Source organism: Haliotis cracherodii, unplaced genomic scaffold, assembly GCF_022045235.1.
Source record: "Haliotis cracherodii isolate W230 unplaced genomic scaffold, xgHalCrac1.p SCAF_15, whole genome shotgun sequence".
Taxonomy (NCBI): Eukaryota; Metazoa; Mollusca; class Gastropoda; order Lepetellida; family Haliotidae; genus Haliotis; species Haliotis cracherodii.
Genome location: NW_027266270.1, coordinates 5,499,023 through 5,525,292, shown reverse-complemented (window position 1 = coordinate 5,525,292; position 26,270 = coordinate 5,499,023). Strand labels below are relative to the sequence as shown.

The 26,270-nt window shown below is 38.5% G+C and overlaps 1 protein-coding gene across 1 annotated transcript; it reads right to left on the bottom strand.

Annotated features, from left to right (window-relative positions):
• Positions 1-1,156: 1,156 nt before the first annotated feature.
• On the bottom strand, positions 1,157-26,211 carry LOC139462636 (A disintegrin and metalloproteinase with thrombospondin motifs 20-like). Its single transcript, XM_071244469.1, has 6 exons — positions 25,894-26,211; positions 24,999-25,089; positions 23,760-23,933; positions 3,321-3,598; positions 1,823-1,990; positions 1,157-1,315 (listed from the first exon to the last, which is right to left on the bottom strand). The coding sequence occupies exons 1-6, from the start codon at positions 26,209-26,211 to the stop codon at positions 1,157-1,159; spliced, it is 1,188 nt and encodes a 395-aa protein (XP_071100570.1).
• Between the last annotated feature and the right edge of the window lie 59 nt (positions 26,212-26,270).

Sequence of the window (26,270 nt, the reverse complement as noted above, 5' to 3'; positions counted from 1 at the left end):
TTTATACCACAGTACCTATTCACACACGATACAGTATATGTCTATCAGAATAAACTTGCCAATGTAAAACCATATATAAAGTAAAACAGGAATGACATAATCAATCTATTCACAACACAATTACAAAGAGAATTTCTAAAAATATAGAGATAAGAGAAAACAAATTACGAATGGGTTACACATTTAGTACATGCAAAATTCAAGTCTTGAGAAGAAACAACTGTTTCAAATGTCCAGCTAGAATGACCTATGAGACTCAATAAAGTACAATACATTACAGTAAAATATAAATTAAAACACGACATAAACTAACTAAAATACATCAACGCGAACACAGTTTACATTAATAGTTACATACCATCACTCCACAGCAAGCATTCATAACATACCTACACACAATATACATACACATAGGCTGCATCCACGCCCCACCCGCACCGGACAAACGTACAATCACCTATACTTACAAAGCCTCCTTACAGTGTTATTTAGTATCATAGGTCAGGATATTTCATTTTGAACCGACAGCGTACTTTTCACTACACCTAATCCCTAACTTTGTGAAATGTTTGTAAATTATGTCCAATGTTCCCATGGTAACAGTAGCATTATTTCTGTAGAGAATCTCACCTGAGTGTCTTTGATATGAAATTTATTACCACACGTCAATAAACATTTCTTGGCGAATGAGATTTTATTTAGCATCTAAACTCATTCCAACACAAGTATCTCCTTTTCGGTAGTTAAGTTTTATAGGTTAACTGTTTCTGATTTCTGGGCACAATCTTTCCTCAATACCCCATGCTTCTGTTGAGGGCCAACAGGATCGCTATCTTTTAATGTTAAATCTGGTTGATTTTTATATGATCCAATTCCTCATATAGTGGGGATCTTCCTTGCGCCGCTAGTTTGCCTTGTCCAGATGTGATCATTTACACACGGCCTCCGTGGTCTAGTGGAAAGAGCGTCTGCCCGAAAAAAAGAGGGTCGGTGGTTCAAACCCCGACCGCGTCACACCAAAAGACATAAAAGGAAGGTACACGTTGCTGTCCTGTCTGGCGCTCGGCATTAATTAATGAGATAAAAGAAGCAAAACAGCGATAGAAAAAAACCATATTCTACACGCACGGAACCCAAAGGGCATATGCTGGAGTCATCAATCCACTATTGTAGCTTCACTCTCGTTTAGTTTAATCTTCATCGAGCCTTCTGGCTCACAGCCTCCGCAGCTCCCACCACATCGCAGATTAACCCTCCAAGCATCAACCCAGTCGACTGTTTGACTGGCACGCCAACCAATGGCAATCCAGGTTTGCTGGTGAACGAAAAAAGAGATGTCAAGTTTAGGACAAGGTGAAGAAAATAGACGTTTATACACTTCATGAACATTCACGTGTGCAAACTGCTGACCTGTAGATTTTACATTCTCAAATAGTTTTGAGTCTTTTAAGCAATTGAAGTAGTTATGATACTATTCAAAGATGACCCTGAAACATGCTGCCAGAAATAACTACAGTATTTGTGATGTGGCGATTGCTAATACTCTATCACTCAGTTACATAAAGATATACATATATCATATTAAGCTTGAGGAAACTAAGAATATGTGTTAAATGCATTGATGTCATAAAGAGTTCCTAAACCGTTAAATTATACCAACTTTCACCGATTTAACGTGAGGAAGTCAGTGAGTTTGTTGGGTACTGAACTGAAAAAAGCATGAGGTGCCTGGACCACCCAACTCGTTACCAACATGTTATCATGTTGTACATGTAGTAGTGTATTTTGAAATCTAGAAATAAATTGAAATGTATGATTTCACCGAAGGATTCAGTTGAAATCCAGTTCCTGACAGATCGATACTGAAAGTTCCCTTTGATGGACATGCTTCTTTAGGTTGTTCCCCATAACAGTCGTAGGCGCCACCGTATGGCTTCAGTTTTGTTGTGCCATCCGCAAACGTCGTATCCTTCACTACCACAGTCAAATTCTGCAAATAGATGGAGTGAGTTTGGTGCAAGGTTGCTTTTAACAACGTTCCGATGATATGAAAAGCGTAAACAAACAAAGTTAGGGATCATGAATATTTTTTTAAATATTTTTATGAAATTGTGTACTCAGTCTTCACTACCAAAAATATTTACAATCCCCAACATTATACATGACCGATTCATTCACGGTTGATTAACCTGCGTAGGGTTGTCTCTGGTATTGCCCGTCATTCCGCCTGAAGAGTGAGTTGGGTTTAACGCCGCTTTTAACAGTATTCGAGTTATAGCACGGCATGTCAGCTTTATGTGGGAGGAAAGCCCGGAGTGATGCAGATCTCAGACGTTTACCACTTCGGTGAAACCCACGAGCACGGGTATGGTGCTGACAAACCTAGAAACATAATTGGGGCGAACCGGGATTCGAACCCACAATCATAGGTTTCTGGCGTGCCCAAGGGACGCAACTCTGCACAGCGAATCGCAGCGCCTTAGACGACTGGGCCACCCGTGCCCCCGGACCGCCCGAGAACATCGCACAGATGCTCTATTGGGGAGATGTTAGGGGACTTATACGACCCCAATGTGCGTATGCCTTCTCGTCGGAGATAATCGGTGACGACTTGGGCATGATATGGTCTGGCACTTTAATCATACAGTTCAAATTTTCTGCCGATAATTCCAGCGAATGGAACAGTGACGGAACGCAGAGTTTGGTCAGTATCGTTGACCAGTCTAATGTCCATTCACAATAAACAAATCAGTTTCCCCAACAAAGCGTACGTTTTCTGCTATCTGTGAATCTTGATTCGTCTGTAATCGTGGCGCACAACCGCCCCTCGTGTTGCCTAGCCTACCCCAATCGTTGCCGACTATGGTAAACTGTAAGGGTCGACCACATCCTTAACAGGAAGCCTTGACTTCAGGCTGTATGAGATGTTGAAATTCGCCTTCATGTTATTGTACGGATTTCTTTTGCTAACAGGAGCAGATTTGAATCTTTTGCAGTGCAATTAATTTAATGAGACGATCTTGTCTAGTTTTCGTCTTTTAGGCCTGCCACACCCAGGTCGCATTGCAACTCCACACAGTTCGCCATTTTGTGTGTTTATTGAGGAACTGTCACGGAGGCATTTTTGAGCTTGTGCTTACCTCAATTACATTAGTTATTGTCAATTCCCCTACTGGCACACATACTTTGCCTTCTGTGTACACGTGCATCATGCGCTGTTCACATGCAATATGCAATGTGTAGGTATTGAAAGTGTACACATCAACAATACTTGCATTCAAAATCATTGTTCCCTTACTTTGGTCGGTATAATTCCATACCTGTATGTCTATTCTTATCTTCCGGAAAGTTCTTGTTCCAGCAAACATCCTTTTTTCGACATCGGTCAAAGGAGTCTCTCCGGCGCATAGGTTATTCTGGATATCAGGATAATAACCGCTGTTAGGTTTGGCCAAAGTTAAGAACTCTTGTGGGTTTGTCGACGCCATGTTGTAACAGTATATCCTCGCTCTTTGGTTCTCTCCAAGATAAAGCCAGAATTCGCCATCTGTACTAGAAATACCCTTTTGTTTGACATCTGCACAAGAGGATGGCGCTGCTAAAATAGTTTAGAAACAGAACCGTTGATTTTACAGTTAAGCATTTCATTTTTGGTGACCCCACCTCCAAAATAGCTGCGTATATAATCCTGTTAGTTAATATTTTTTCGTCTCAAGTAGAATTAGAAAAAGAGCCTCCCCAGATTCCACGAAATTATTTAGTTATATACAGAAATGTAGATATGAGTATCGCATTCCATTGAAGTCGGATGGACTCACCAAACAAATGTCAAGTGGCAGAACATTAAGTTCTGCAATTCTGTGTAAAATATGTACAGAATAATACAGGTGACACACCACTTCATAAAGCAGCAGGATGGGGATATACAGAATGTGTTGATGTGTTGCTGAAGGCTGGAGCTGATGAGAATGTACAGAATAATACAGGTGACACACCACTTCATAAAGATGCAGGACGGGGATCTACAGAGTGTGTTGATGTGTTGCTGAAAGCGGGAGCTGATGTAAATGTACAGAATAATACAGGTGACACACCACTTCATAAAGAAGCAGGACGGGGATCTACAGAGTGTGTTGATGTGTTGCTGAAGGCTGGAGCTGATGTGAATGTACAGAATAATACAGGTGACACACCACTTCATAAAGATGCAGGACGGGGATCTACAGAGTGTGTTGATGTGTTGCTGAAAGCGGGAGCTGATGTGAATGTACAGAATAATACAGGTGACACACCACTCCCAACAGCAGCAGGACGGGGATCTACAGACTGTGTTGACTTGTTACTGAAGGTGGAAGCTAAAGACAATGTACAGAATAATACAGGTGACACACCACTTCATACAGCAGCAGGACGGGGATCTACAGAGTGTGTTGAAGTGTCACTGGAGGCTGGAGCTAAAGTGAATGTACACAATAATGCAGGTGACACACCACTTCATAAAGCAGCAGGACTTTTGTGGAGCCGTGAAGATCCAGGGTAGAATAGGTCTTCAGCAACCCATGCTTGCCGTAAAAGGCGACTAACGGGATCGGGTGGTCAGGCTCGCTGACTTGCTTGATACATGTCATCGTATCAAAATTCCGTTGATCGATGCTCATGATATTAATCACTGGATTGTCTGGTTCAGACTCGATTATGTACAGACCGCTGTCATATAGCTATTGCTGAGTGCGGCGTTAAACAACAAACAAACAGACCAAACAAACTTTTGTTTGTGTAATACCCTGTCACCAATGTTATACTGAATAAAAGCGTGAAACAAATAAATAATAACAGTAGGGGTACTCATATCGGGGAATTTAATTCACTGATCATCCCATCACTGAGAAATATATTGCCAACTGTGTACGAAGTGTAGTTTTGCAACTAATTGTTCATGGCGTCACAAATGAGTTTTTAGGACATGTTACAAACAATAGAGCTCATGTATCCTTATTTCAATAAAATCTAAGAATTTACTCACAGTTGGGAATTACGACGTACGTGTTATTTGTCAATAAATTATGAAAGTATGTTTGCCCCAAAATATTTAAAAGAATTTCATTGAAAATGGTTTATTTCATCACAAATTTGAATTAACATCTTAACATATAATTGAATCACATGTGAATATTCATCGATCCCAGTTGCGTGGATCGCTGCTTATGATATCAATCACTGGATTGTCTATTCCAGACTCGATTATTTACACAGACCGCCGTCATATAGCTGGAATATTGCTGAGTGCGACGTTAAACAACAAACAAACCAACAAAAAACATGTGAATATTGATCAATTCAAAAGCTTTACTTGGCGATGTACAATCTCTTTAACAGGAAACATTTTTAAACTTTGAAAAACGTTTGATTTTTCCAACCCTTACAAACCTATGAAAAATTTAATTAGAATTGATATTCTCAAACTAACACGTTTCTTTATTTCCATGAAAGAGGTTCGGAAATTTAATTGTGTTACATCGATTGACTGTGGATGTGGTCTAGTTGATTTGTTAGGACTGAAATTAACTCTAAACAGATATTTTCGGACACCAAATATGTGAGTTGCTTGATTTCCCTATTAGCAGTACAATTGTAAAATATGCTGATATGGCAATAAGACAAATAGTAGGTATATCTATGATTACTAAAGTAACTGTGCCCTCTCCCAGTTGATATGTTTCTCTTGGCATTCGAATTTGCTTTTTGAACTCTTTTAGTTAAATGAAAGAGGAGACATGTTACCAAAGAGTTGAACTTCAGTTTCTGTTGTATGGATGTCACAATTTCTTTAAAAAATGCCAAGATAAATGTGTATCTTTGTCACGGAGATGTGCTCCTGAGACCAGGGTGTCATAAATAAGAACAAAGAAATAATAGAAAACGTGTAACAAAAGCAAGGCAATCTAAAGGATCAAGGCCCCGAGTGATAGTGACAATGATCACTCATCAATAAACCAGAACACAAATACGGTTGCTAAGCTACTGTATAACCAGAACACATATACGGTTGCTAAGCTACTGTATAACCAGAACACATATACGGTTGCTAAGCTACTGTATAACCAGAACACATATACGGTTGCTAAGCTACTGTATAACCAGAACACATATACGGTTGCTAAGCTACTGTATAACCAGAACACATATACGGTTGCTAAGCTACTGTATAACACATACCACAAAACTAAATCACCAAAATGCATAGAGAGCCAATTAAGCGAGCTGTGACCAATTAACACATAGGAGTTACTACATTCTAATGAGTGAATAATCTCGGCTCGGTTGGAGAGTGACTGAATTGGGTTTAACGTCGCTTTTAACAGTATTTCAGTTATATCACGGCGTGTCAGCTTAATGTGGGAAGGAAAGCCCGAAGTGATGCAGGTCTGAGACTTTATCCCTAAACTATGCCTCTTGGACAATTGAGACAGACGAAAACGCCTGAATAAAAATACAGCATCACAGTCGCTTGAACTGAGTATGCACGACAATAAAAAGGTAATAAACCGAAAGAGTTACCTGGCTCACAATAATAATAAGATACTTGGCATTAACTAGGCAATCCCGGACAAATTGTTTTTTCGCGGATTACTAGAAAAGGGTTATAACATAAAACACCCCAGCCAATTAGTTTGTTTAGGTCAGTAACACCAGGGGTAACTCAGTAAAAGATCAAAATCGCCCCATGACTACTTACGAGTGCAACTAAGTTTCGACCTGACCAACGTGTGACAATAACACCTGTATACGGTCTAGCGAATCCTTGTGGTTGATACACATTGTTTTTGCTGTTGAAGTCTATTGTACAAACTGTTCATCCGGAGAAGTAGAGGATGAATACCATGTCTTACTTATATGTGAAACGTATTCCCATTTAAGGTACAAATTTCTCCCGATGTTGCAAGGTTTTTTAAAGACTGTCAGTTAATGATAAATCTACTAAACTCTGAAATTTCTGATATGATGTTCTGTATTTTTAAAACATGTCTTTATAATGAGACTACTTATGCGTCTACATAAAATAACATGTTTACGCACTAGTGAACACGCTACATGCATAACCTCATGAAACCAGAGGGTCAAATAACTAATGTAACATTGCGACAGTGGATGTCGTAATCAAACGCCATAACAACTGTCAAATATTCAGAGTTAGTAACGTGACAAAACTTGACGATGTTGAAATTTATGTGAAGTATCATTTTTTAACAGAACCTGATTAATTCATGATGCTGTGTAATATGATCTGGACAGTAAAGCAGTGGAATAATGTGCAATTCTACCATGAATTTGGAATTTACTCGATTCTGATTGGTCAATCAGAGGCTATTAAATCACAATAAACCCCCTCTGATTGAAACAGCTTGTTTGACGGCCACATCACCGCGGAAGCTAATATTCACAGAATAGTACTATTTTCGGTCATTGTCGGTAGGCATATTTAAATAATTATATCTACAATTACAGGTTACGAAATGCACATATGCGGTTACTACAATATTCAAAGGATGTGTGGCAATACATTTCGTGTAGAAAAAACACGACAGAAATCAACAAAGGGAATGTATTTACGTTTTGGAGACAACAGAGAGCTTGGAATTTTGGCGCTTTTCTATATACAACTGTGACGTCATATTTTTTGCGTCACAATGAGCGATATGACGTCATAATGGTGACGCGCGATGTAGAGCGAAAGCCTGGCAAAGCTTGCTTTGTTTTCTTTAGGGATGCCCACCTCATGTTAGCTTACCAAGTTGCCTTGCTTATATGCTTTCAATGCCTGTCATATGTTCGAGTGAAGTATAACGGTGTAAACAAACTGCTTGAGTATATACAGCACCATATTTTGTTCGGTGATTCCGTAATTCAGATCGATAACCCACTCAAAACACTGAACTCAACCCATGCCGCTTCACTCAGTATATTTGCTAACACCAAAGAGTTCGCGTTTTATTTAGTAATGGTAGAATGGAGATAAACATACTGTGTTTTCGATGTAGAGCTAGGTTACCTGTAGATTTAACCCCGCTAAATTGAATTTGGAACCGAACGCGCAGCGTGAGGTTTCAAATGTTAAATTTAGCGCGGTTAAATCTACAGGTAACCTAGCTCTACATCGAAAACACAGTTTGTTTATCTCCTAATTATTATTTCAAGTTATTTCCGATGTAATGTTATTCACATTTACAAGTGAGATTATCACCATAACAAGGCGCCATTCTTTTCACCACTAATTTGTAAAATTCTATTGTTTGTCAACTGTATGTCTACGTTCAAGGTGAAGACATAGACTATTCATCTCGACTATATATATTTAAAGGCCTGGAGCATTGTTAACGAGTCTTCTTCTAAGAATTTCGCTACACTTCAGTGAATATTAGTAGAAACATTTTACCAAATAAATCACAAGAAATAGTAGAAAAGGGAATGGGGATTCTAGCTAACTTTGATCAGACTCATACCCCAATAATGCTACTTCAGAGATATTTTTTTATGCAAATTATGAAATAAGATCCAATGATTGTCATGATTCAAGATGTATATCGAGGACACAAGTTATTCTAACCAGTTCTTTGGTTTTGGCTCGGAGTACTTGGCGTGCTTATTGTCTCCCCTTTTCTATGAACTTTTGTTTCTCATCTGGTTTCACGAGAATTTGATCGAATCTCCTGCTTCATATTTGGTGAGTTCTGACAACACTAAACGAAACTCCTCCTCGAAAATCTTGCAATCAGCTCGTGCTGTTGATATATGATCCTCAATGCTGTTTCACTTTGCTTCATCCAACACACGAATACTATTTTAATGTTTTAATGCATTCTTTTGCAAATTACGAGAAATAAATTTAAGAACTATTCCCGCCAGTCCAGAGCTGCTACTTCCATGTCAAGTACGATAGGCATAGAAATTATAGTTGATAATAAACCAACACCGGCTGCACCAAGTCCCATGCTAGCTTCTACAAATGCAGTGTCAACTCCGTCAAGAGCATTCACATGCTTTTTATATAATCCAAGTCTAGAATCACGCTCCTTCTCTATTTGATGTTTGATTTCACTTATTTGATGTAATCGAAATCCATCAACAGTATCCATCTTTTCAGATGCTTCATCAAGCGCTGGATATAAACCCATGATATATATTATTCTACAAGAGTGCTGAATTGGTCAGTCGACAATGTCCAGAGAGTATACATCAGCCTTATTAGATTATATTATTAGGGTATAAATATCAAAAGAAACGAAAGGCGCGCATCATAATAACTTCAACCCCCTTGAGGTTTGAAGTAATGAGATTGTTTCCTGCACCAAAAATAATACTACAACGTTGACGTTCATGTCTTTCAAACCATTTAATTGATAGACCCGGTAATATCAGGAGGCCATGTTCTGGCGCATCCCCGGACGAGAATTCCATAAGAAGGATAGAGCTTGGGGGCTTACATGTAGCATTAAAGTTATTTCTTATATCATTGAATTCAGTAACCAAATTTAAGTTCATATCTTTTAATGCTGGACGTCTCAATAACATAGAGCCTGGGACTCTTTCGTTTTGAGGGAATATAAGCCCAGAGTACGATCCCGCTATTTATTATCTTTTTGAGTGGCATTTAGAAGTTGGTGTGATGAAGTAAGACAAGTTCTATGAATGAACAACTTCTTTATTACAATTAGTGCAACGTTTCGGTGTAGATCCTAACACCTTTATCAAGCAAGTGATCGACATAGAACTTGTCTTACTTCATTTATCATCTTAGTTAAATGATATGGCTTATCTGTAGTCACATATGGTGGGGCAATGACGATATTCAGTAACCATTCGATTTTTGTTTTGAGCATAATCCATTTATTGTTATCAGCACAAACAAGATTATACAAAGTGTTTTAATAGACCACAGACGTCGACATCACTTACATCCCCTAAATTAGGTGCTGGGGCATTAGGTGCTGTGAATATAACTTCTTTCCTCTTATCTTCTTTACACTTTATCTTGCAAGTTCAAAGCATATAACTTGCCCTCGATACCAGGTTTATCAAATCCTTCTGTGTCTCCATGATCAGAAAGCACAAATGTATTACACTGTCTAAGGTTATGTATTCCAGCACCTGAAAAATCAACAATTATTTATAATATTGAGTTAAACGCTTAAATATCCTATATGTACAGGTTGATGTTTTATAAATACTACAGGAATTTTGGGCTCTGTAATAATGCCCCGCCTTAACTACTTAAACTGAAATTATGAGAAAGATTCTGTACTACAACTATCGTACTTTTCATCTTTGTCTGGAATAGCTATTAGTAGAGTTGAAGGACTTTCAAGTTGAATATTATCTGTTGTACTAATCTCTTCAAGATGGATGCACAACTCCTGACAGGGAACTTTATCGGTACATTTAAATCCATGCGCTGTTGTGGTGGTTGCCACTTCACTTCTTATAAATCCAAGTGTATTTGCTAAGTCCCTGTCAAGTTTTATAGAATGTGTAAAATCAGCACCCCATTCGACTCATTTAGTGTGAGACTAGCTCCCGAGGGCTTTAAAAATTCATCATTGAGTGAGCATACACTGTTATATCCATCATATATAGTGTGATGGTCCTTATCTAGTAATAACCTATACTTACCTGTTGTAGTACTAATATTGGTCCGCCGTGGGTAATACGTTATATCACAGTTATCCATTGCGTGAAGCAGTTGAATAGACTGGCCATTTGTCATTCCCAGTAGTGTAACATACATATCAAATATAAAAAGAAACTATATTATAACTTAAATATGAAATCAACTTACATTACAAACCAGTCGATTTTAGTAAGAGCCTCTGGTGCTATGTTTTTTGTACATTTCCCTGATATCTTTGAAAAAATACAGGTTCACAGCAACTAGCGACAAAATGGTGTATGATTGGTTCCACAATCCAATGCAATTTTGGCAAAACCAGTCAAACTTTGCCATATTGTTTGCCACAACAGGATGTTGTGTATCTCTTGATGCCGCTGGCTTTGAACAAAATAAGTCATTTCATGTATAATATCAGATTGGATGTATACTTACAGACATAAGTGCCCCATTACTGCAGGATCAAACATTGAATGCATCAAATAATCCGTACAATAGGTGGGCATATGAACGTATTTACCAGGAATTTTATGTTTCTACAACTAAATATTGGCATATCTAAGGACTTAACCATGGTCTAGGTATTCCTTACAGTGGCAAAATAACTGTTAAAGAAGAAAGAGATGACTAAGTTAAAGAAAGTCATCAATCATTCAATCCATTTGAAACCAATCTTTTTGTAAGAATGCATAATCTAAATCATGGATAACGATTGGAGAGGAGCTTTAAGAGTTGTTTAGCTGAGATTTTTACAAAGTTTGTGCAACAAAATGATCCCGTAAACGCTTGGAATGAAGTTGTTAATGATAACACAGAAAATTATTTTACTAACCCAAGGAGTTGTAAGAGTTAATGAATCAATATGAATTAATGTATGGACAATCTTTGGCGCACAGTCGCAAACGCGAACAGGAATAATTTGTTCTGGGACAGCGCTTGATGAACAAAAACAGTTTGTTGCAAATGTAGGGGATGCTATTGCTTCACCAGTTGACATACCATCTTCTTGTGAAGTTGTAGGCTATAATGATTGTTATTGCTTCTGATCAACAAAAACAAGGTATAAATTCAGATATTAACACTTAATTAATAATACAAACCATTACAGGCGAAACAGGAAAAGTAAAACCACAGTCATCTACAAAACCATGTGTTTCACAGCCACAATTGTCACGCCACATACTGCGATAAAAAATCAACAACATATTGATGAAAAAACAGTGCTTATAGTAGGTGGAGTCACGATTTCGATCTTTAGCGTCTTTGAGTCTTTAGCGGCTACTTACAACAGCCCAGCAATGGCTACTATCACTGCCCACAAGTGTTGACTAAGCCAAGTGGCGTTCTTGGCTAATAAATTCATAAATTAATAGAGCTATTATACCAGGAAGTGTAGACGTGGCTTTACCAGTGAGATTTGCTAGTGCTTCTCCTAATGCCTTTAAGTGCATTTTTATCCACTCTTTTACATCGTCCTTATCACTAGGAGGCGTGCCACCGCCTCTACCACTAGTTAACGCGAGAGCTAAATTTGATGTAATAAATCCCAATGCAGTTAAAATACTGGTAATGGTTATCCCTGTTCTCTGAACAATATTTAATTTTTTTCAGCTAGTGTGGTATCATCGTTGAGGATTTGGTCAATAATTTCTCGAATTCGACTGATTTGTGAACAAAGTGCTTCTCTATTAGTGGAAGCTGCTTCCAAACAGGCTGATATTTCATCTTCTAAGTTATACAATCTTTCTGCAACATGGTGTCTACTGAATTAATCATCTGCCTGTGTAGGTTTCGGTTTCTCATAAGATATGTTGTCTTCATCTAGCTTGGCTATATTATTAATGAGTGATGATTTGCAATTAGTTTGACTTCTACTGACCTTATCAGGGAGCTTGTTCAGAAAATACATGTAGGTCATGCAATTGTAAAGAAGATCATGATTATAATTAGCGGTAATGTTTTGAGTATTGACGACAGTGATGTATACTTCTGTTACACGGATCTTTGGAGAAGAGCCAAAGAATGGGAAAACTTACAGCGTCAAGGTATTGGTAATAAAAATGTAATGAGACTGCGTGTTGGTGATAATACCATCGTAGAAGATAAGGCTGTTGCGGATGTAGGTATTCTGCTTGACTTTGAATTACTAGATAGTCACATGCCCTTCTGTCAAGCATCCCAAGGTGATAGGTTAGAATATGAACTCACTTTTAATGACTACCACAGAGTAATCAAAAACGTTGACATAGCTAGCCAATCCATTGTTAATATCTAACGTCGGTATGATATGATAACAGATCCTGAATTGGCCACACAAAATCGTAACCAATATAGCGGAAGTTTAGCCATTTTGTTTGATCGCCTTCTTCAGCACCGAAAGACTTCCAGGGACAAAAGTGATACAATGTGGAATATCAATCCAAACGTGCCGCTAGATCATTGAAGGGTATTTTAAAGTTGTTCGAGGACCCTTCTGAATCATTTTCAAGAGATACTGAGGAGTTCTATAACCAAAAGATTACAAAAGTGTACAAGGGTGTGCCTAATGAACTATATGGTCAAGGCATGCAAACAGATTAACAGTGGGATGAGATTAAATAAACTCCCTTCTGTAAGACGAAGCCCAGAAGTTAAGGCAGTCACAAAAGATCTGGCTCTTGTTGATGTATTACTGGCTGAATTCCTTACCTCAAAGTATGCACTATTGTTCGACATGCCAACCACAGCTAATGACCAAACACACGGTAATGAGCAGAGAATTGAGAGTGAGTGAGTGAGTATGGTTTTACGCCACTTTTAGCAATATTCCAGCAATATCATGGCAGGGGACAACAGAAATGGGCTTCACACATTGTACCCATGTCTGGAATCGAACCCGGGTCTTCGGCGTGATAAGCGGACGCTTTAACCACTAGGCTACACCGACCTCCCCCAGAGAATTGAGAATGGTTGTGAGGGTGTTACTATACAGATAACGAAGAAGGCTGAAACGGCTGGTAAATTAAACTAACATTTGTACATGATTATGGATGCTCAACTTAATATACAAAATGGAAGAATCGTGCAAGTGATCTATTAATAATAATCTTCTACCTAAAGAACCGTACTGCGCCATCATCTGTGGGCAAACAGGCTGCAGAAAAACAGATTTTATTCTAGATATTTTATCAAATTGTTTCACCCATATTATTATTCTGTGCCCGACTATAAATGTTAATAAAACATACCTATCAAGAGATTGGGTAATGAAGGATCCCAAGGTGTACAAATTTGATCGTTTATGGGTATGCCACGAAAAATTCAAAGTAGAATCGACACTTTTCATAATTGATGACTCCAGTGCGAGTGAAGAACTTACCAAAAAGAAAGACTTGCTTTCATATTTAGCATTCTCCGGACGACATATGGAGCATAGCGTTAGGATACTTACTCAAAAATACAACTCTGTCCTGAAAGATCTCAGAGAGCAGACAAGGTGGGTTGCCCTGTTTCATTGCAAGGGCCGAGATTCATTCAGAGGAATGTCTACGTGAAAAAGATGTTATCTCTACCAATGTCGAGCGAGATAAAATCATCAAACTGCTAGCAGAAATGAAACACTCTAAACTCGTATTAAAAACTGACCAACCAGCTGCTTATGCAATTGCTAAGCAGATTTTAGCAACTGCTTAGCAACTGCTTAACAAATTTTAGCAACTGCTTAATAAGTTTTAGCAAATGCTTAGCAAACTTTAGCAACTGCTAAGCAAAATTTAGCAACTGCTCAGCAAAATTTAGCAACTACTTAGCAAAATATAGCGAAATGCGGTAAACTGAACACTAGCAGCCATTTATGTAATGATGTGGTTGGAAATCCTCATTCTTTTGCAACAGTTTCTTATTTTGGGATGTATTGGATATTTCATGTTTCATTTTGTTAGACTCAAATATCATCTTTAATGAGAGTTAAACCCTCATGTAATGTTATAAAACATGACTACTCCAGTTACAGATGGTAAAATGCTGCTAAATGCAGCATATCATTTAATATTTGTTAGGGGCTTAGCTATAGGCTATGCTCACATAGGTAAAATGATTGCTAAAGCACCACCACCCAAGCTAGATTGTAATGGTTATGATATTGGTATGATGATCCTAGATGTAGCTATGGCTACTAAAGATATGCTAATCAAACAAGGGCTTATCCCAGAAGATATAATGAAATAATTTAACATTTGAATATTTATAAACATAGTATGGCATCAATTGCAATGATGGTTGGTTGAGCTATTGTATAAATGCTCTAACTTTTTGGGGGTGTATTTTTTTATTCTCTACTATGAGAGGAGAGGAGCAGAAACAACACAATAAAGCATTAGAACAACTTGAAAACACCCAGTCACAATGGTCCAGGAAAAGAATACAGAGGCTTGATTTTATTAATGATGAGCTGTGTTGGCAAAATCATTCAATTCAAACGTTAAAGGATGTTGAAACAGCCATGCATGAAAACTTCCTTGTTTACGGAAAGACACTTGACCTAATTTGTACAAACCCACCACTCTCTTAGTTTTATACACCACCCGAGGCTCAGATAGACCGCAATATAACCTTTATTGTTCTGGGATTGTCATTGGTGGGTATAATTTGCTATATGCTTGTGACACGGTATTAAGAACCATGACGGGGCAGAGACTCGGCTGATTTGCATTTAGACAAATGATACGAGAGGTGTATTAACAGACATGATGTTAAACTGGTGAAGATTTACGCTTATGGGGAAACCACTAAACTGTAACAGGCGGTGTGTCGGTTTACATTGGGGGATTCATTCTTACTCAGTCAGACAGGGTACTGTTAACTACACAGTATGTATGCAGGATTGGGGTCAAATGTCATTACTGCTCATGCAAGACTCACGGCAAGATTAGAAACCAGATCATTTACAATTAACTAGAGGGATTACATCAATGAGAGGAATAGGTTGGGGAGAATCAGTGTTTAGATATATGAATAAAAACATTTAGAGATTTGTTTTATTTTCTGTATACCATAACATCACAATGGTTTATGTCAGAGGGCTGAACAACGTAATCTACGTGGTGTTTCTCGAAGAATCTGAAGCTCGGAGAAGCTGAATTGATTACCTTACTCAGTTTTGAATACAACAATCCCCTGACTGTTAGAGAACTCAAAGCTTAAGCGAGAAACTTTACTGGATAATCAACCAGTTGTTACACAGTTAAGATTGTACCCACAGATCATGCTGTTAGTAAATATCTAAGAGTTTGGAAGATAGATATTAATTCTAACATGGATGTTAATAACAACCCATCATATCAAGCAAAATTAATGAGGAGTTAGATAAATTAAATAGTATATAATAGCAGCTAACAGTTCAAGTGTCATTAAGTAAAAATAACGAGGATGATAGCGTTGAATATATTGAAACTTATCTAAGCGGCAACCAAGAAGTTATAACCGAATCTGATTCTATAAGTGCATCATTAGATGCATCAATTCAGCAGATACAAGAAACTTTAGACCGCTGGACTGATAGAGGTTCGGGTCGGGTGTCGATAGAATCGATATTTGATATTTAGATATAGCAAATTATGGACCAGATATAGATTTACCCACATATGAAGAAACAAGCCCTAATTAATGTAAAATATAATGGTAATAACTGTTTAAGATGGATGTTAAGATCTGCCTTGTTTCCTGCAAACAAAAATTCAGATAGACCTCGCAAACTGATAAGGTGGAAAAGCTAAATAATTTAGCTATAAGTGTTTTCGGACATTTTAAAGGAACAGTTGTACACAGGTTGAGCCCTGCCCCAGAAAATACTCCCAGAATCAATTAATTTCTGTTCGGAAAAGATGGGGAATATCATTATACATGGATAAAATGTTTAGACTGGCTGTTATACAATCAAGCAAACCATAAGAAAAAGAAAGATGTCTGCATGGATACAGCAGACAAGATATTTTAGAAGTGCATAAAGAAGATTGCAGAGGTGTTAGGCAGACTGCTATCAGGATAGATATGCCTCAAGAGGATAAAAAATATATTAAATTTGGGCATTATTGTAATCAAATGCCAGTACCATACATAATTTATGTTGATTTCAAAGCACTTATGAAACGGATAGAAAATACCGAACACAGTACTGAATGTAGTTTTACATACAAAACTCAAGAACATACTCCTTGTGGGTTTGGATATATATACTGAACAATAAAAGTTCCTGTGACATTGAATAAGATGCAATGCAAAGTTATGTTTTTTTACCAAATCTGAAACAATTTCGGTTTGCAACAGATAAAAGACTCCTGTAAGTGTTCAAATGGTTTAATTTGCCATACAGACTTCAGAAAAAGCATGATTTCATAAAAATACATGAACATGCCAAAATGTCAATTTACAAATCAATAGCGTGTATATCCACCTCTGGTTGCGATGCAAGCAATACATCTCCATCTCATGGAATGGACCAGACATCGCACAAAGTCCTGTGGGATATCTGTCCATATCTGCTGGAGCATGTTTCGAAGTTCCTGGAGTGTCCATCTCATCCCACATGTGCTCGATTGACGAGAGATCAGGGGAGCGAGCCGGCCAGGGGATGACATTTGTGTTGTTTTGTTGAAGAGAATCCTGAACAAGTCGAGCAATATGAGGTCGGGCGTCGTCATGTTGAAAGGTAATGCCTGGATGCCTGCCAGGGATGCTTCTTGCAGTCACTGTTGCTGGCTGGAATCGATTTTGTAGGTGTGTGTTGTTTGAATCCAGTTGTCTTATCGATTATTGGTTACTCGTGGCCTGCCACTCCGAGGATAGTCTCATTGATCTGTTGCCAAGGTTGCCATAAACACCAAATGGTGTTTCTGTGGACGTTAAATTGTCTTGCAACATCACGTTGACTCAATCCTGCTTCAAGCATACCAATGACTCGCAGACGCTGATTTTCGGACAGACGTAATGGCATTTCGTAATGTTTTTTTCTAAGTGGCTGTTGCTCAACAATGCATATGGAATCCTGTTAACGCATATGTTTTTATACCCATTCTTTGGTAGTGAAAAGCATGTGGCATGCATAAAAGTCAACTTTTGCATGGAATGCATGCTTTTCTGTAGCAGTTGCGTTGTTGTGACTTGATTCCATATATGTACTACAATACTGAAAACGCAACTTTACTTGTTTGAAAAATACACTAAAGTATTGGTGTCACAAGAACTTTTGTTGTTGAGTATTGTTGTAAGGTATGATGGGAAAACAAATGCGCCCATGATTTACAGAGGTCCTGATGCACCGGGAAAGTTCCTAGAATCTTCACAAAATGAAGAGAGAATAATCAGGGAACATTACTCACGTAAGAAACCCATGTGAATGACGAGAGATGATTGAAGGACCTATAAGAAGTTAACGAGTTGTCATGTTTGTATGATAAATCCCTGAATTGGGATTCTCTAAGAGATCATTGTCACGTCACGGGTAAGTACAGAGGAGCCGCGCATAATGAGTGTAACTTGAAACTTAGCATGAATTCTCAAACAATACAAATCCGCGTTGTGTTTCATTTCCTTGGAGGATATGATTCTCATCTCCTCATCATGCAAGCTATCTCAAAGACTGATGGTGGTTTAACATGCAATCTTAATAATATGGAAAGATATATATCATTCTCGTTGACTAAAACTATACATTATACAAGGATGGGAAAGCGAGAACAAAACAAACTAATGGACTTAGATTTATACATAGTGTACAGTTTCTGTTATCTTCCCTGGACAATTCAGCTCATGCAAACAATCCCGATGACTTTGCTATAACAAATCAATATACTGATCGTTTAACATGGCATTTGTTGCCGAGAAAAGGTGTATATCCTTACGAATATATGGATATATGGAATATATGGTCTAGAATCGATGAAATTTAATTACCACCCGTTGAATCATTCTATAGTAACTTAACAGAATCCAAAATAACCGGTGCTGATGATAAACACGCTCTTAATGTGTGGGATAAATTAGGCTGCAAGAATTTAGGCGATTATCATGATCTGTACTTAAAAACTAATGTACTGTTACTCGCCGACAAAAACTGAGGGACAAAAGAAACGTTACCAACATTAACTGATTTGCCACTTTAAAACAAAGATGCCAACCTGTTCAAAAACAGTCAAGTACACATCTCACGAATACTGCCTTCATGTTCTCTGTCGTTTTTTGCACGTGCTTTGCGGATTTGAGGAGATATTGGGTTTTTTCAGCAATTTTTTAAAACATTCTTTCCCAAATTATCATGCAATTTCCGGGTATAAATTATGCACGGATCTGTTCCGTATCATTGGTTCTGATGTTTAATACCAACGGATATGCCAAGACTGACTGCTGTCCAGAGGGAGAGCGCAGATGGGAGCGACACATAGAGCGGTTGCCATTAACATGAACTGGTCCAAGATGACCATTACCAGACTGGTTGCACGTCTTCGACAGACTTGCAGAACCGCAGACAGACCACGGAGTGGCAGACAAAAGGTCAAGACTCCGCAGGATGACCGCTTTTTACAGGTACTTCATCTGAGGAACAGATTTCTTACTGTGACGTCATTAGCTGCCAATAGCGTAGGACATCCGGTCAGCAGACAAATACTACGATGGGACCTGTTCATAATACATGTAACATAGGGTGTGGCTGACAGCGAGTGTTTGAACAATCTATAAATACGAAGTTTATTTCCATTTTGTAAAAATCTATTTTTCCACAATGCTGAATACCAAAGATATGCTCTTAACATTCCAGCAACAAGTGAACAATTGATTCAGGCTGATTGCATGATGGTACATAATAGCGCTAAGGACCTTACACGAGACGTGCGGACGTCGGAGACGACAACCTCCCCAAACTGTTCGGGCACATGCTATACTACAGCATTGTTCTTCTTAAAATAGGGAAAACCCGATTAGCAAACTAACTACTGAAGCAATATTGGAGACGTAGATGCATGAATAAGTTTGCATACATCTATGAAATAACTTATATCAAATGAAAACATGACAAAAGTATGCGTTCTAGAGAATTAAATGTAAAGGCAACAAATTCACAAACGATACTCTAATCAACGCAAAGACATACAGCTGTGCCGGACGACCCCGAACTGTCCCGACCGCCGGACAGTCAGACAGAAAGGAGTTGGGGAAGCGCTACGGTCACTTCTCTGGGACGACCTTGGTTTTACGACCCGGTGACAATCTTCACCTCACCTATCCACAAGAGTTTTGGAAATCGAAGACATTAAAGAGAAACCCAATGCAAAGTCCTTTCTAGATCTGAGCATAGAAATTCAAAATGACAACAGCGTCAGCACGACGAGACGGATCATTTCGACTTTTCAATCGTAAAGTTTGCTTAGTTGCTTAGGTACTTAGAAGCATATCCAGTTTATTCAAATTTGTTGGGAAAAGGCAGTTTGCTTACAATCAAGATTTTCAATGAAGCTTTGACCATGAAAGGTCAGGTTGAGTAAATCCAGAAAAGTTATGGTAGACATTCTGATGGATTTACTCAATTTGACACGTCGCTTGCTTGTGTTTGTTTGTTTGTTTGTTGTTTAACGCTGCACCCAGCAATATTACAGCTATATGACGGCGATCTGTAAATTATCAAGTCTAGACCAGACAATCCAGTGTTTGACCTCATGAGCATAGATCCACGCAATTGGGATCGATGACATGCATCAACCAAGTCAGCGAGCCTGACCACCCGATCCCGTTAGTCGCCTCTTACGACATGCATAGTCGCCTTTTATGGCAAGCATCGGTTGCTGAAGACCGATTCTACACCGGATCTTCAGCTTGTTTGTGACGGGTGCACTGGTTATGCAGGATACGCTCACCTTTTCGCAAACACATGGTATCATCACCCCTTAATATTGATTCGCCAACACATGTCATGATATAGTCGAAAGCATACAATGGACTTTCAGCAGAAATCTCGAATGATTATGAAAATGGTATTTGTTGCTTTGCAGCTATGGATTAAATTAATTACTTATAATATGCTTTCGATATCCCTTCGTAATATTTTGAGATCAGGTAAAATGTCATCGTGCATTAATTCCCCCTTTGCAACAATAGACTGGTTACGAAGAGTTAGATTGCGTTTGGCTTTTTCTGAGTTGGGTTTAAATATTTAATGGTTAATGCAGTTGTTGGGAGGATTTGTTTGGGATCTAACTACAACCATCCCCATTTTATTGATTTTTATATGTCATAGCAATATAAACATCACTGTGAGGAGACGATACTGTCAAAGCGATTTAGGGATGGCAGTATTGATTTGGGTAAGTTGAATAAATAACGAGTGTGAGCAGATGTGTGGAGACGGGAGCCCAATCTAAATTGATGGCTAAAAGACACTTTACCACCTTATAATTGAAACTGCAAAAATTCAAAAGCACATGTTTAAACTTAATCAATGCAAAATGCATCGTCTAAACACAACAATGTTCTGTACAAAAAGTGATACACGTCCAGGGCACGGGTTTTTTTTGATAAAAATGCGTAAAAGTGAAAAACACGTGCCGCTTAGGCAGCTGAAACTACACTTGCAATAAGGGTATAAAAATGATACGGACGGCATATCAGACTCTTACACTGATGAAAAGTCACCACAGAAATGCCACGACTGATCCATCGACGTGACGGGCTGAGGTTCGTCTTTACTGATGAAAGCTGCTTCTGTCTGTTCAGACCTGATAGAAGGCAGTGTTTGTACCGCCGAAGGGAAGAATGAACGGCGTCATGTTGCGTTCTGGGGGTCGGGCCGTGTGGTGGAAGGGGTGTTATGGTGTGGGTGGAATTTGTTGGCATGAGAGAACACCACTGGCCATCGTCAACGAAAATTTGACATCTCAGAGTTACATGGGGATGGCATTCTTCGTCCGATGGTCCTACCAGTTCTACAACAGCTGCAACGTGATGTCCTTTATCAGCATGACAACGCCAGACCCCATATAGCCTGAACTTCCTTGCAGCCACTCCCCAGACTTGTCCCCCCATAAAACACCTCTGGGATGTCATGGATCGTCGCGTTCGACAGCGACAACATCATCCTGTCAACTGGCAAGAACTGATCCAGGCCCTCTAAAAAGAATGGCGACGTGACTTCATCAGACAACTGACTTCTGTACGCCGGAGAGTTCGTGCGTCTCTTGTGGCGGAGGGTGGTCATACACGTATCAATGTGACGTGTCATTGAAGTTGAGCGGTTTTAGATGTGTGTGCCCTTTGTCTTTACCTGGAAAGCTTGTGTTTGCTACCCACCTTTATTCAGGCAACTGTCATGCCAATATCGGATGCTGTATGACAATACTTTTAAATGCAGGATTTCGTTCTTGTCAATACATTTTACTTCATGTATCAATCTTTTGTGGGTTTTAAACTAGAGTGATTGAAAACTATGGTAAACTTTCTTTTGGGCGTCAGTTTAGATCATGCTTAACGTACTCGACATCTGTAACGAGTCTACAGTAGGAATGACCGCAGTTTATAAGGTTTTCCAACATACACCAAAAGGGACTAATTCACTAACTGGAAACGTTAGTTCTCGCACAGAAGCACAGCCGGGATAGCGGGTGGCTGTGTGCGTTTGAGAATGTTCAGATTAATCACGTTATCGCGACGAAGCAGCTGTCCATTTATTTTGTTATTTTTCTCCAAATTCAATATAAACCGTCAAAAAGAAACGCATCTATACCCAGATCTTATAGCGTTGTTGATATTACTATTTGCAGCCATACTGTACTTTTCTAAGATACCATGTTTGGACTTCAGAATCATCTGAACACTCTGTCATCGTGATAAATGGACATTAAAAATATTGTTAAAACTGAATAATTTGCCTTTAGAAAATATGGACCTCTGAAAAAATGTGAGCCTTAGAAATATAGTGATGAAGAAATAGTATACAACAAATACGCGCACTGTACGAAATTTTAAGAACCATGAATAGTTTCGGTCATTTGACCTATGAAATGTTTTTCACAATATTCAACATGAAAATAATACCTATAAATGTGTATGGCTCTGACATTTGAGGTTTCAGGACGAATAAGTTTCAGGCGAATGCAATACTGCTGGCAAAGTCTTGTTTTCACAAACTACACCTCATGTCATGGTGAATGGTGAGTGTGGTAGGTATCCATTAATTAATCATTCTTTTATTCTTAAATGTATTAAGTACTGGTTAACACTGATTGGCATGCCTCATTACCTTCTTACTAAAAAGACTTATGGAATGCTATACGTTTTAGATGTGTGAAAAATATTCTTGGGCAACTGGGCAATTGGTCGCTGTCATAACATTAAGAAAGAATGTGCACATTCTGGAATATATATATTGTTGAAGATGAAATCTATGTTATTATAAAATGTTCATTGTATATACTACTCAAAAGAAGTTAAGGATCACCTGATTCTTTCATATTACAATAGTGTAATGTTTCACGCCATGACAGATTAACATTACCAATATGAAAGAATGGGGTGATCCTTAACTTCTTTTGAGTAGTATATATAGAGCTAAGAAAAAATGTTCCTAATATATTCTATAACGGTACCTTCGAATCATTCTGATGTGTGAAAAGCGAACATTTGTTGTAGCTAACTTAATGAAATTCTGTAAACATATGGTATTATTACGTTAACAGAAAACTAAAGATAAATTGCTCATTTTCAGCGGTACTTACTTTGCCTTTTCTGCTTTTGTGTGAAAAATGTATGTAAGCCAATGATCTTGAGTACAATAAACATATCTGAATTAAATTTACGCAAATGAAGTTATCAGGAATTTCTTAGCTCTTCTTGTATTCAGCAAATTATTAAAAAAACGAAACCTGCAGTGGAGGACTCATTTATCTGTAAAAGGGTATAAAAAACTGTAAAACTGTTATCACAATTTTCCCTTAAAGGTATATATTCGAGACTAATTATGTTCTGGCGTTGGAGTTTTGAATTTGGTACTAATGTATGAATCTGTTTTACTTGTGTGTATAATTTTAGCTCTTTATCCGACCTTTCATATCTAAAGAGATGACGCATGACTCACGTCGACACCTCACAGATGACCATGTTCCGTTGGGTAGACATGTCACAGTACTTCCCTCCTGTAGAAAACCAGGATCGCACGTGTAGTTCATGACGCTGCCAGAAGGGGTCTCTGCCAGAGGATTGGCTGTTGCTGCTAGTGTAGCGTTATCGATACCGGGATGGTTTAGGCAACCTGACAATGATAGTTATTCAAAAGCGTCAAGCAAACATTGTGAATATTTAGCTTGATTGACAATGTGTTTACCAGGCTCTTTTTCATCTGAAACAATCGACAATAAGGGATAGTTCCAAACATATCTATAATGTTGTTGATTAAAAGGTTATGTATTTGATTCAACTCTAATTCGATGGCAATTTATGTGATGTCAGCTACCTGCGTCACTAATATACATGTATAAACAAAACATATCCCACATCCGGACGGTCAAAGGAAAAATGTTTTATTGGTACAAAATAAACGAGTCAACATATTCTAATGAAGCTGAGGGATTTTTTTTTACAAGAAACATATTTCCTCAGCATATCTAATACTTCATCAGTTGGCCATGACGAGAATTGAGAATGCATGCTGTCTCCTCGGGCATATATTTTCCCATTCGAAATGGAAGCGGCACGGTCATATATATAATCATATCTCAATTTTCCGGACTGGATATTGTAAGCAATCAATGAATACTATGTAATACACGTTGTCTACAGCAGATGCAAGAACGACCGTTACAGATCCAGTTTGAAGCATAAGAAAATAAGAGATTAACGTAATGTTATAAGGTTAAATATGCATCTAAAAAACACTAGAAAATGATAACAAATAAAACCATTATAGCTGCAATGAGGAGTTGCATTAGATATAGTTTGTGACAGAACTTTTAGTTTGAAAGGAATCAATAGATTCACATTTATCACAAGTGTATTCTGAACATAATTCATAATTATCATTTGATTGGTTCCAGGCTATCGTTCATTATTAATGAAACAAATATAGAGTTTCAAGGTACATTTCATTTCAAGGCAATACATTTAGTAACTGTATTAAGGTCGCACTGGACACCCGAAAGCAGTTACGACAGTAACAAAGGAACCCTTCGAGTCGTCATGTCCTGTATATTGATTGATTTACTGGACACTTACCGTCTCCAGCTATATACTGGGGTTTTAGGAAGATAACTAGCAGGCTATTGAAATTAGCAAGAGATAACCTCCACACATCTGCTACAAAAGGTTCCCTTGAGCTCACCTGTAATGATGCACTTGTGGTCTACTTTTGAGTTTTCTTGACATCTCGCATTGGGTGGACAGTCGTGGGAAGCACACACTCCTATGACACGCTGTGAAAACATGATCAAACATACACAGCTCACGCCTGCCCAATGGGAATATTTAACTACGAAACACACCAAAAAAATCACAACGGACATAAGTGTCTTGTACTTTGAGGTTTGTTATCGTTGATACCTATGAATCTAATCTGAAACAAAATATCTGACACATTAAATTGCGGAGGCCTCCATTATGTAAAGAACCACTGATCATGTTAGCAACGTCATAGGGCAGAAGATAGTGTTATAATTGAATTTTTATTTGAGGGAATATCAATAATTCGTAACACACTTTAATCTGACATTATGTCAGAGCTAATTGTAGTTATGCCCCAAATATCAAGCTGTTTTCAAAATAACTAATTACAGAATTAACATTTGCTACTATCGAACCTGTCTATTGGTCCAGTCGTCTAATGCGCCGCGATTCGCTTTGCAGAGTTTCGTCCCGTGGGCACCCCAGAAACCTATGATTGTGGGTTCGAATCCCGGTTCGCCCCGATTATGTTTCTAGGTTTGTCAGCACCATACCCGTGCTCGTGGGTTTCACCGAAGTGGTTAACGTCTAAGACCCGCATCACTTCGGGCTTTCCTCCCACATTAAGCTGACACGCCGTGCTATAACTGGAATACTGTTAAAAGCGGCGCTAAACGCAACTCACTCACTCACACTGGTATGTAACGCCATAATATAGAAGGGTGGACCGTTAGCAATATTCGACCTGTCATAAAACCTGGGAATTAATTTGCTTTTCATTTCATCCTTTTATTGTCTGTTTACATTCACTCACTCACATTAAAGCATAACCATACCTGTGGCCAGTGACCAATGTCTGAGAAGACAGATGTTGTATCCGAATTCGTTTTGAAGTCACTTGAAGAACTGTTGTATGGTAATAAAGTGCACTCCCCACTTCCATGACTGAAGGCCCTACAGCGGCTCCGCAACAAACATTCCACAGCACATGTGATAAGACCAGAAGTCACAGTCCGCAGAAAGTAAGGCGAGGTCACTCTTACACCGCGTTGTACTTGGTGCAGCATGTTGACGTCCGTGCATATCTGTGTCGCGGTGACAACGACCATCAGCAGCAGGAAATAGTACTGATGTAGACGATGATCCTTCATCATGTCTGTGCGGCTTCAGGCAGACAAGCTTCAATGATTTCTGTTGATAAAATACTAATTTT

Bases quoted from the DNA above. Each gene is read 5' to 3' on its own strand.
- LOC139462636 (XM_071244469.1), bottom strand. From the start codon at position 26,211: ATGATGAAGGATCATCGTCTACATCAGTACTATTTCCTGCTGCTGATG. The intron at 23,934-24,998 runs GTGAGCTCAAGG...TATCATTGTCAG, and splicing joins CCACAAGTGCATCATTACAG to GTTGCCTAAACCATCCCGGT. The intron at 3,599-23,759 runs GTGAGTCATGCG...AAACTATTTTAG, and splicing joins GTCATCTGTGAGGTGTCGAC to CAGCGCCATCCTCTTGTGCA.